This window comes from Scylla paramamosain, chromosome 22, assembly GCF_035594125.1.
Source record: "Scylla paramamosain isolate STU-SP2022 chromosome 22, ASM3559412v1, whole genome shotgun sequence".
Lineage (NCBI taxonomy): Eukaryota > Metazoa > Arthropoda > Malacostraca > Decapoda > Portunidae > Scylla > Scylla paramamosain.
This window is the reverse complement of record NC_087172.1, coordinates 6,800,001-6,812,500: the sequence shown is the minus strand read 5'-3', so window position 1 is coordinate 6,812,500 and position 12,500 is coordinate 6,800,001. Positions and strand designations below refer to the sequence as shown.

At 41.9% G+C, this 12,500-nt stretch overlaps 2 protein-coding genes across 2 annotated transcripts in view; both read left to right on the top strand.

Annotated features, from left to right (window-relative positions):
- The first annotated feature begins 3,508 nt into the window (after positions 1 to 3,508).
- LOC135111495 (uncharacterized) lies at positions 3,509 to 4,860 on the top strand. The gene is made up of 2 exons (XM_064024828.1): positions 3,509 to 4,130; positions 4,198 to 4,860. Exons 1-2 carry the CDS (start codon positions 3,543 to 3,545, stop codon positions 4,720 to 4,722), a joined length of 1,113 nt encoding a protein of 370 aa, XP_063880898.1. The 5' UTR covers positions 3,509 to 3,542; the 3' UTR covers positions 4,723 to 4,860.
- Positions 4,861 to 10,890: 6,030 nt separating this feature from the next.
- LOC135111490 (uncharacterized) overlaps positions 10,891 to 12,500 on the top strand; it is a 39,603-nt gene continuing 37,993 nt past the window's right edge. Inside the window, exon 1 of the mRNA XM_064024820.1 lies at positions 10,891 to 11,049. The gene's annotated coding sequence lies outside the window, so the exon portion shown is untranslated. The remainder of the gene's footprint in view (positions 11,050 to 12,500) is intronic.

Sequence of the window (12,500 nt, the reverse complement as noted above, 5' to 3'; positions counted from 1 at the left end):
GATTGCAATGACAGACTAATAAGATTTCTGCATTGTTAACAACAGAAACACTCTTGAGAACCCGGCTAATCATCTTTGTGGCCTTTGAAAATAGTCGTGGTGAGAGAGCGAAGCGTTTCAGATATTCACGGAGAAGGAAGTCACGTCACGCTCACTGGAACTCTTGTTGCTGGAAATGTATCTCAAATTATTGTACCTAAATGTTAAGTCGCCCATTTCTCCGAGGAAATTACCAGCAGAGATCTTTCAGTCACGCCAACTTCACTCTTGTTGGAAATACGCCTCAAGTAACTGTGGCTGAATGTGAAATCGCTCACTTCACTTTGGCATCTATTGACAGGGATCTTTTCACGATTACCTGCTGGCGATTCAGGACTATATTCTGTAACACTTCAGCGCCGCATCTCCACTACATTCAAAAGGCTCTAGTTGAAGTTATACGGGCTTTTAAGGGTATTGTTATGATTTTGGTGACAGATTAACAACATTTCTACATTGTTAACAGGAGAAATAGTCTTGAGGACGCGCCTAATCATCTTTGTAGCCTTTGAAAATAGTCGTGGTGAGAGAGCAGTGTTTCAGAATGAGGGCCTGAGACTCATGAGGAAGGAAGTAACGTCATTCTCGCTTAAACTCTTGTCGCTGGAAATGCACCTCAAATAACTGTAGGTGAATGATAAGTCGCTCATGTCACTTTGGAAACTATTGTCAGGGATCTTTTCTCGAGTACCAGCTGGCAATTCACTACTGTATTCTGAAACGTTTCTGCGCCACATCTCCACTACATTCCAGAGACTCTGGTTGAAGTTATAAGGGTTTTAAGGATGTGTTTTTTATGGTTCTAGTGGGAAATTAACAAGATTTATACATACGTTGTTATCAGGAGAAACACTCTTGAGAACCCGCCTAATCATCTCTGTGGCCTTTGAAAATAATCGTGGTGACAGGGCAGTGTTTCAGAATGCGGGTCAGCCTCACTACTTGTTTTCCAGTAAATGCGCTGCGTCAGTATAAATATGATTACGAGTCTTTATCCTTTAAAAAAAAGAAAAAAAAAAAAGGAAGGAAGACAGAAAAAAAAACAACGTTTTATTTATATAGTTTTTGGAAGTTGGAGTGAAAAAGTGATGATCTCATTGACGTGAATTTGTAGTCCTGGTGGTACAGGCGCGGCGTGGAGGCCTCATTACCATGCTGGCCCCGACCTTCACCCGCAGCCCCGCCACTCGCCGACACCTGTTTGCTCGCCGCCCCGACACGACACCCGCCGCCACCTTCCCCGCCTCCGTCAAATAATCCACCTCCGGGTCATTTTGCGTCAGACAGTAAGCACCCGTCACTCAGCACCCTTCACCCATCACGAACCTTCACCCTTCACCCACCACAATCTTATATTACCCATCATCCATCATCCATTAAGACTCTCCATACATCACCCATCACGACCTTACGTTACCCATCACCCATCTTCCCATCATGACCTTATATCACCCATCACCCATAACGACCCTGCACTCTCCGATACCCCTCCCATCATGTGCCACCCCGTCCCCACCCCCCCCACCTGCAGGAATGACATGCATTGGGAGGTCAAGTCGAGGGTTTGTCTTTTCAACGGTTCCTCTTTATGTCATTTTCATTTATATTATTGTTTTTGTTATTGTTGTTGTTGTTGCTGTTGCTGTTGTTGCTGTTGTTGCTGAGCATTTTTTTCTTCTCTCTTATTTTCCAGCGAGTGCGCACATATTCTTTTGCCTTTTCAAGGTGCTTTCCTTTATTAAACGAGAGTTTCTATTATTTTTTTTCCCCGTGTTCTGAAATGAGTTGTGTTCTCATAAAGCTTAATTTCAAGGGCCACAAAAATGACTTTTCGTGTTCTTGTGGATGTTTCTCCTTTTACTGCAGAAAACCGGAGTCCTCATTAAATTTTTCACTATTGTTACGAAAACCCCAATGACTTTCACTGGAGCTTGTTAAAAGTTATCCATATCTGACCTCGAGGCGTCTAGGAGTACAATAGGCTCAGGAATCACTCCATATGTGAACACACTCCTGGGACATCCTTCCATCAGTGTGCCGCGCGGGAACACCTTGGGGAAAGACAGCCAGGCACAGCGCTCCCTTCTCTTCCCGCCCGCCAACCGCCAGTCACGGAAAAAAAAAAAAAAAAAGAAGAAAGAAGAGGCCGCTTGGTGCGTGTATCCGGGAGGTATTTTACTGCTTGCTGCAAAAAGACATGTCCGCACCGCCCCACTCCCTCCCTCGCCCTCAGACCCTCCCTGCAACGTGAACCAGTGAATCCCTCACAAGCCTCGCCTCTACGTTAGCGACGGGTGTTAGAGTGGCGGGCGTGGCGGCGGAGCGGACAGGTAGACAAGTTTGTTATCCTGTCGTGAAGTACTAGGCAAGAAAGGTGGACAGGCAGGTAGAACACTGATACATGCAGAGAGAAAAGAATTAAAAGTTGACATTGAAGGGGCGGACAGCTTTTTTTTTTTTTTTTTTTATCAATTTATTACGTTCATAGGTACAGTTTGTCATCTGTCGTGAGGTACTAGGCAAGAATGGCAGACAGACAGGTAGACAGACAGGTAGAATATAGAAGTATGCATAGAGAAGAATTAAGAGTTGACATTAAAGGTGCGGACAGGTAGGGAAGTTTGTTATCTGTCGTGAAATCATTGGCAAGAAAGGTAGACAGACAGGTAGAACAGGTAGAACATTATTATATGGAGAGAGAAGAATTAAGATTTAAAGGTGAATGTTTTAATATGAATGAACTGAAAGCGAATGAGAGGTTTCTAGAAAGCCAACAGATGTCACTACAGCCGTCACTTCTCTTCTACGGCTACAATTACTAGCATCTCTGCTTCCCGAACCTGTGAGGTCCTACGGTGTCACCAAGCACTGCACTCACATACACAATCGTTTCCTTACGTGTTAACCTCGAGGCATTTAATGAAGACAGAACCAGTCCCGTCCACCCATGCCGCGTGTCACGGAATCCAGTGAACGATGGGCACTTGTATGTCAGTAAAGGCGTTCACCTGCCGGCAACACATCCCTCCTGGTGAGTGCCTGTCTGACACCAAGAAGGCACACACAACACACACACACACACACACACACACACACACACACACACACACACACATACACACACACACACACACACACACACACACACACACACACACACACACACACACACACACACACACACACACACACACACACACCATCGTCTTGTATACACCATTAGGCCCACCTGTTTTTTGAGCAATGAAGACTAAAAGAAAGCCAAAAGACTGCTCGTATAAGCATATAAGGTGCTCGTATAACAACGCTTTCAATACAACAGACTGAGGCAACCGAGACAAAATAGGCCTTCCCTTCCACTCTACCTGTCAGCAAATAGCTTGCGATGAGACAAGGCACAAGACATAAGGCGAGGCGCGGCAGCAAGGTGAGGCGCCCTGAGTTCTGTCACGCCACGCCTCGCCTGCTTCCTGTATTTTTCATTTCAGTCAGAAGCAAAAAAAATGTTTCGTGGTCTTTTCTTGTTCGTCATTGTCGCGACCCTCGCCCTCGGCTTGGGCGCCCAGACGGAAGCCCTGCCGTCCCCCAACAGCACGGTAGCAGGGCATTCGGCCCCCGACGAGCCCGTGGCTCCTCTGGCCACTGAAAAAAAGCAACTCGAGCAAGAGATCTGTGCTACAAGTAAGGCTCAAAATGTCACAGCGCTTGACTCAGACAAAGGGCCAAAGAAGGTCGTGGTAACAGAGAAAAAGCTTGAAGAGTTCCCTGAAAATGTTACAAAGGAAGTCACTGTAACAAGAAAGGCCGAGAAGGGACCTTCGAATGAAACACAGGAAAACATTGTTGTTGAGCGGAAGACTGTCCACGATATAGACTCAGACAGTGGTAACCCGAAGAAGAATGTCACTATAGAGATTGAGTCAGAAGATAAGGTTTGCGACAATACGACAGAGCATGTCACAAAGCCCACTGCTGAGCCTGTCGAAACCAACCAAAGCAAACACGACTTGGAAACGGAAGTTGAACACTTGAAGCACGAAGAAGAAAAGGTAAAGAAAGAACTGAAGAAAGAAGAGGCAAAGACCGGAAAGGTTGTGCCTGTTAACGAAACAGAAGCGGTAGAAAACAAAACAAAAGAAGACGGTAAAGCCCGGAAAGGTTGTGCCTGTTAACGAGACAGAAGCGGTAGAAAACAAAACAAAAGAAGAGGCAAAGACCGAAAAGGTTGTGCCTGTTAACGAGACAGAAGAGGTAGAAAACAAAACAAAAGAAGAGGCAAAGACCGGAAAGGTTGTGCCTGTTAACGAAACAGAAGCGGTAGAAAACAAAACAAAAGAAGAGGCGAAGACCGGAAAGGTTGTGCCTGTTAACGAAACAGAAGAGGTAGAAAACAAAACAAATGAACAAGTATCCTGCGATGCTTGTCGTAGAGAACTTGTGATGCTAAAGTCAATAAACAGAAAACTGCTTGCGGCGCTGAAAAAGCTGCTGATGAAAATGACCCCCGAGATGAGGGAGCATACCGCCAAGATAATACTACATGAGGCCGCTCCGCCATTGGAGTCAAGAGAGAAGCCTGTGAACGCCACGCGCGCCGAGGCGGAGACACCAACTGCAGCCAAGACTAAGCAGGAGGCTGTAGAGGCGAAGCCCATCATTGCTAAAGAGGCGACAGAGGCGTAACCTGTCTCGCGAGGCTCTTGTGAGAGTTTTGAGAGAGTCTTGTCGCAGTGGCCTCGTGGCGTTACGGCAAACAGCATGCCTCTGCTGATATGAGGCCTGGTTACTCTTATTATTTTGTCTTTAATTAACATTTCTAACCATCACTCACTCTCATTATTATCATTGTTATTATTATTATTATTATTATTATTATTATTATTATTATTATTATCATTATTATTATTATCTCACGAAGACGTTTCAAATATGATGTCTACTGTGCGTAGATCCCTCACACGTTGATACCTGCCTGTACTAAGTGTCTGTCTCCACAAGGGCGAGGATAACAAAACTACTGGCCTTACGAGTTTTCATGTTGCATTGGGAACCTCTGACAAATATAATAGTTAACCTTCAAAAGTTTTTTTCTTGCCCGTCGAAAGAAAATTTAAGAGGAAGTGGTAGACTATGCTATTAGTTCATTCTTTTTCTACGATATACAACGATTTCTGTCTGTCTGTCTACCTATATATCAACAACCTGGCAATGCACACAGGGTGATCCAGACAAAGCACCACACGTTCACACATCATTCACACTCCGGCCCCTGGTGGAAAGAGTTTCGTGAACCTCTCTCTCTCTCTCCTCTCTCTCTCTCTCTCTCTCTCTCTCTCTCTCTCTCTCTCTCTCTCTCTCTCTCTCTCCTCTCTCTCTCTCTCTCTGTCTCACACACACACACACACACACACACACACACACACACACACACAACAACAACAACAACAACAACAACAACAGCAACAGCTGGCCACATCCATTCATCTCAACTATATATTTACAAGTCATCGCCTCTACTCGCATCATGAAGCTTTACAATATTGGAAACACTGGACCAAATTTTTATAAGCAACTACAGGAAAAAAAAAAAAAAAAGGAGGGTTAAAAGAACAAACTGACCAATGCCTCGTCAGTATGGTGTCAAGAAGAGGCTGTGGTCCCTAAGAAAGATCTCTGAGCGTTTTGTGACTGAAGAAATGTGCCAGATAGCAATGAAATGTATAATATTAGTGTATCCTGTTTTGGTTTCACACTAGGCCTACTATTTTCAAACTCTTCAGTGTTTTGGTTTCATTTCATTGACGAGTTTCCAGTCAAAGTTAGTCATGTTTTTATAGTTTTATTTATTTAATTGTTATTGTTATTATTATTATTATTATTATTTTTATTATTATTATTTATTTATTTTTTTTTACTCTATAGTTTATGGAGGATTCTGAATTGTCAATAGTAAAAACATCCACAAGAACTTGCAAGGAAGTTTGCCTCATTGGAATCTGTAAATTAATAAAAGATAACACGAGAACATAAGGGGTGTGCACTGGTGCTTTTATTATTCTACTAATAGTTCATGGAGGATTCCGCTTTATCAGTGGTAGAAACATCCACAAAAATCTGACTAATCTCTTGCCTCGTTGGAATCTGTAGGTTAATGAAAAATAACACAAGAGGTTTCAATTGAGTTTTTGTTATTTTACTAATTCATGAAGATTCTAATTCTAATTCTAATCTAGTTATTCTAATAATTTATGGAGATTCTGCCTAATCAATGATAAAAGCATCCACAAGAACCTGACTAATCTATGTGGCCTTTAATGAGAAGCTTGTCTTGGTGGAATCTATACAAAAGATGGCACAAGAACATAAGGGAGGCTGAAAGAAGCCAGCAGGCCTCAACGTAGCAGTCTTTGTATTATAACGGATATTTGTCCACCTAACACCTTCACCTCAAGCTTCCTATTGACTGCACTCAGAACACGGTGTGGTGGTAACTGTGGTCGTTTGGTTCCCCTGTGCCATACTACTACTACTACTACTACTACTACTACTACTACTACTACTACTACTACTACTACTACTACTACTGTACTGTTACTGTTACTACTACTAACCTAACTTAGCATAGCATAACTACTACTACTACTACTACTACTACTACTACTACTACTACTACTACTACTACTGCTGCCACTACTGCTATTTGGACAAACTCCATGAGCAACCTGATGGAATCCTTTCATACATCACTTTCTTACAAGATGCCCTAACCACCTGATTATATATATTTGTTTATTTTAATTATTCATCTGCTAGTTATCTTTTAATTTATTTGATTAATTTTATTTTTCCCTTTATCATTTCTAGATAAACTATAGAAAAAAAAAACTGCAACTTAAGCGTTCCCTAACATTCTTAATAGTAAATAAGTTAATAAATAGATAAAAAAAAAAGGTATTACTTTATTAAGCTCAGGCGTCCCGTAAAACACTAAAGCATAATGCACTAAGCAGTTATCGTACCAACTTCTTACCAGCGAGATACGATAGTCTGAAACAACCACATTATATTATTTTCCCTACATCTTTTCCCTCGTCCAAATCCTCCTTTTATTTCACTGGTTATTTCTTAAGGATATATTTTAAGTTGACTCATAAGTGTGCAATATGTACAATAACTAAGCAATTTTCGTACGATAGTCTTAAACAAAACACATTATATATTTCCCCCACATTTTTTCTCTCATCCAAATCTTCGTATCATTTCACTGGCCATCGCTCAAGGATATACACTTCAAAGATGATACAAAAGTTCGCGCCATGTCTCCTACTGCCGCCCAAACACGGCAGTACCTGGCGCACGGATGCAGTGACTAATATACCGCAGAGGACAAGAGTGACTGATGTAGTGGTCAATAATATGGATGGCTCCTTAATGATTATGTGTGACGTGTACTGTGTTTGCTTCTCTGCTTCCTTCTGTCTATCTGTCTGTCTGGCTGTATGTATGTATGTATGTATGTATGTATGTATGTCTCTTTCTTTGTTTTTGTTTGTCTGTCCGTCTGTTTAGTTGGCTGATATTGTTTTTTTTTTTCTCTTCTCTCTCTCTCTCTCTCTCTCTCTCTCTCTCTCTCTCTCTCTCTCTCTCTCTCTCTCTCTCTCTCTCTCTCTCTCTAATTCAAATAATTTAGCATATACAGGGGATCCTCGGTTTACGCCTCGATCTACGGCGTTTCGTGGTTACATCGCCATCTCTCATAAATTTACGAATACGTCGGCTTTGTTTACGTTCGCCGGGGTTTTTTTTTTTTTTTTATGTAGGAAGGATACTGGCCAAGGGCAACAAAAATCTAATAAAAAAATGCCCACTGAAATGCCAGTCCCTTAAAAGAGTCAAAGCAGTGGTCAAAAATTGGTGGATAAGTGTCTTGAAACCTCCCTCTTGAAGGAATTCAAGTCATAGGAAGGTGGAAATACAGAGGCAGGCAAGGAGTTCCAGAGTTTACCAGAGAAAGGGATGAATGATTGAGAATACTGGTTAACTCTTGCATTAGAGAGGTGGACAGAATAGAGGTGAGAGAAAGAAGAAAGTCTTGTGCAGCGAGGCCGCGGAAGGAGGGGAGACATGCAGTTAGCAAGATCAGAAGAGCAGTTGGCATGAAAATAGCGGTAGAAGACAGCTAGATATGCAACATTGCGGCGGTGAGAGAGGGGCTGAAGACAGTCAGTTAGAGGAGAGGAGTTGATGAGACGAAAAACTTTTGATTCCACCCTGTCTAGAAGAGCAGTATGAGTGGAACCCCCCAGACATGTGAAGCATACTCCATACATGGACGGATAAGGCCCTTGTACAGAGTTAGCAGCTGGGGGGTGAGAGAAACTGGCGGAGACGTCTCAGAACACCTAACCTAATGGTTGTACGCCATTTTGGATTGTGCTATATTCGCTTTCTTTCGTTTGTGTTGTCTTTTGGGAACTTATTGCATTTCATTATGGCTCCTCTGATGGCAGTGCTTCGAAGGAAAGGAAAGCCATCTCCTTGGAAGTGAAATTAGATATAATAAAACACTCGGCAATGGGCGAAACATCGACGAACATTGGCCAGCTGTTTAGCCTAAGTCGCACGACTGTCTCGACGATCATCGGCGATAAAAAGCGTATACTTGAACATGTGAAAGGCTCTGCTTCTAAGAAATCAACTATGATTACAAAGCAGCGTAGTGGTCTCATTATTAAGATGGAAAATTTATTAGTGCTTTGGGTGGAAGACCAGCATCAACAGCGTATCACAGTGAACCTTATGTTGATTCAGGAGAAGGCTGAAAGATTGTTTGAGACCGTCTGAGGGCCTAGCTGAGTGACACAGGTACTTACGAGTTCCGACTTATGGCGAAAATCGCGTTACGTCGCACCGTAGGACGGAATTCTGACGTAGTCGAGGACCCCCCAATACTATCAAAAGTTATGATACAACAACAACAACAACAACAACAACCATCACCACCACCACCACCACCACCATCATCACCACCACCACCACCACCACTACTACTACTACTATTACTACTACTGCTACTACTATTGCTACTTTTTTTTTATATGTAGGAGAGGCACCGGCCAAGGGCAACAAAAATTGCAAAAAAAAAAAAAAAAGCCCGCTAAGGTGCCGGTCTCCGAACAGAGTCGAAAGCGTTAGTAAAAAAACACAGGGTAAGTGTCTTGAAACCTCCCTCTTGAAGGAGTTCAAGTCATAGGAAGCTGGAAATACAAAAGCAGGCGGATATAATGACGATGATGATGATGATGATGATGATGATGATGATGATGATGATGATAATAATGATCATGATGATGATAGTAATGATCATGATGATGATAATAGTAATAATACAAAAATAATAATAATAATAATAATAACAACAACAACAACAACAACTATAGTAATAATAATAATGATAATAATAATAATAATGAGAGAGAGAGAGAGAGAGAGAGAGAGAGAGAGAGAGAGAGAGAGAGAGAGAGAGAAACAAGGGTCACATAGGCATTAACACACACACACACACACACACACACACACACACACACACACAGTCAATTTAAATTCCTACCACACGAGTAACACTCTCTCTCTCTCTCTCTCTCTCTCTCTCTCTCTCTCTCTCTCTCTCTCTCTCTCTCTCTCTCTCTCTCTCTCTCTCTCCCCCTTACTTCTTCCCTGCGTGATGAGAGAAGAAAGAGAAAAATAGAGTGGAAATCAATTAAAATATTAAAAGCAAGCCATATAAAAAGAAATAAAGAAAGAAGAAAAGGAGAAGAACAAGAACAACAAGAACAAGAACAAGAACATACTGGTGTGTTTTGGTGTACCTTTGTTGTCAAGACTGGAATGTCAGCAATTAGTAAACTAGTGAAAACCATTTACCTGTGTTCCCTGTCACCCCGTGTGTGTGTGTGTGTGTGTGTGACTAAGTACCAGTATATAGAGATAGGTAGATAAATAGATAAACTTATTAACTACACATACTAAGGCACAAAATTCAATAGATAAAAATAGATAAGATAGCATGATAATATCCATACAACGTTTATTAAGAGAGGGGGAGATAATTGCTTCCTAACTGCGATGAAACAGCCAGGAATAGAGGTAAGAACTGACCTAGAAATTAACCTAACCTCATTGTCTACGTAACATACACACACACACACACACACACACAGAGAGAGAGAGAGAGAGAGAGAGAGAGAGAGAGAGAGAGAGAGAGAGAGAGAGAGAGAGATTACCACTTCCACCAACATAACACTTAATAAAGAAAGTGGGAATTTAGTGAATGGGTAACAAAGCTTCTAACATCCTGCATTCGGGGAAACCTATAGATACATCACATTCCTGTCTGGTTGCCATGGAGAAGCTAGGATATACATGCCATACGCGCGCCACACACCAAGACCACGCGTGCTCATTCCCTTAAAAAATTCCCGATGTCTTTTTCTATTTTCCTCCACTGATAAGCGTTAGACTGCCTTTGTGGGAATTTAGTGCACCGCAGGGGACAGTTTTAGGTTCCTATTAGCAGGGGATAAGGATAAAACACATGGGAGGAGGAGGAGAAAGGAGGAACGGAGTGGGGTAATGTGGGGGGAAAGAAGCTGAGTGACATTTTCCCCTCATCACCTGATTATTGATTCCGAGCAAGTTTAGATAGCAGGAACGGTCTTAACGAGTGTTATTGGTGGCTATTCCTGTTAAAATGCCCGTGATTCAGTTCCGCTAAGCTCTGTGACGTGTGGAAAGCTGGTATGAGAAAGGGAATCATGTGGAAATGTGGAGGTGTTTGGCATCTGTTCATCCGGGACCTCAGTGGCCGCGAATTCCACAGTAAGGCAAGGAAGCGCGTGAGTAAAGCAAGTGTCCCGCCCCTTACTCCATCCATCCCCTATTACTGTTACTCTTTGCCTGCTGGATATTACCGCCCCAAAGACAGTTAAAGCCACCACACCGCCCAGACACGTAAGTAAATGTGGTGTTCTATACAGAGGCTTGGTTATTGAGTGTGTATAATGGTTAGGTTAGTGTTAGGAGTGGATTGCAATGCGTTTTTTGAGGTTTAATCGCTTTAGGCTTGTGTGATTTCTGATGATTCCTTTCTTAAATGTAAGTATAAGGGGAGGAGCGTTGGTATAAGGAGTGGTGTTCGATTCAGAGGCTCAGGTGCTTAATATGATGGTTTGGTTATTATAATGAGTGTATTGGGATGCGTTATGTGAGGTTATGGTTTTAATTGTTTTGGTGTGTGTGTGTGTGTGTGTGTGTGTGTGTGTGTGTGTGTGTGCTTCGTGTTTATAGGTAAAATGTATTGTAGTGTTTGTCTTTAAGAGATCTAGATGTTTATTTATTTATTTGTTTTTGTTTATTTATTTATTGGTATTCGTAGACCGTAGTGTTATTAGCCACACAATAAATGAGTACAAGATAATGACAGTGGCAATAGTAAATATGATAATAATAATAATAATAATAATAATAATAATAATAATAATAATAATAATAATGAGGACTCTTAGAAACGTGATGATAATGATTTTGTAATGTGGGTGTGTTATTCTTCTTATATGAATGGAAAAGTGTGTTAGTGGTTGTCACGTGGGTAAATTGCGTTCGCGTGTTTCAGAGAGAGAGAGAGAGAGAGAGAGAGAGAGAGAGAGAGAGAGAGAGAGAGAGAGAGAGAGAGAGAGAGAGAGAGAGAGAGAGAGAGGGACAGAGAGACGGGCAAAGAAAGGAACATTTGGAGACGAAAATAATTATTAAAAAAAGACAGACAGACAGACAGACAGACAGACAAAGACAAACATTTACATGCGAAAAGTACGTAATGATGATAGGAAACAGACAGACAGACAGACAGACAGACAGGCGGACACAGACACACGAACACACAGACAAGATATATTTAGACAACAACAACAACAACAACAACAACAACAACAACAAAGCAAAAGGAAAACGAAAAGAAGAAACAAGATAAATACTCAAAAAGAAAACCGAAATGATAATGATAACAACAACAACAACAACAACACACACACACACACACACACACACACACACACACACACACACACACACACACAGTATCCATTCATAACCGGCTATTCTTGTATTATCTGGATTGTACTCGTAATAAACGTACTGAGAGAGAGAGAGAGAGAGAGAGAGAGAGAGAGAGAGAGAGAGAGAGAGAGAGAGAGAGAGAGAGAGAGAGAGAGAGAGAGAGAGAGAGAGAGAGAGAGAGAGAGAGAGAGAGAGAGAATTTGTATGCAGCGTAAAATATTGATGAGTGGGACTGGCCTGAGGATCTGACAAGTGCATGCCTTTGGGTGATGCATTAGTTTGGTTGCTGGAAGTTCCTGAGAGGTGAAGAAGGAATGTGCTGTTAATTCTTATGTTTGGTTTATTTATGT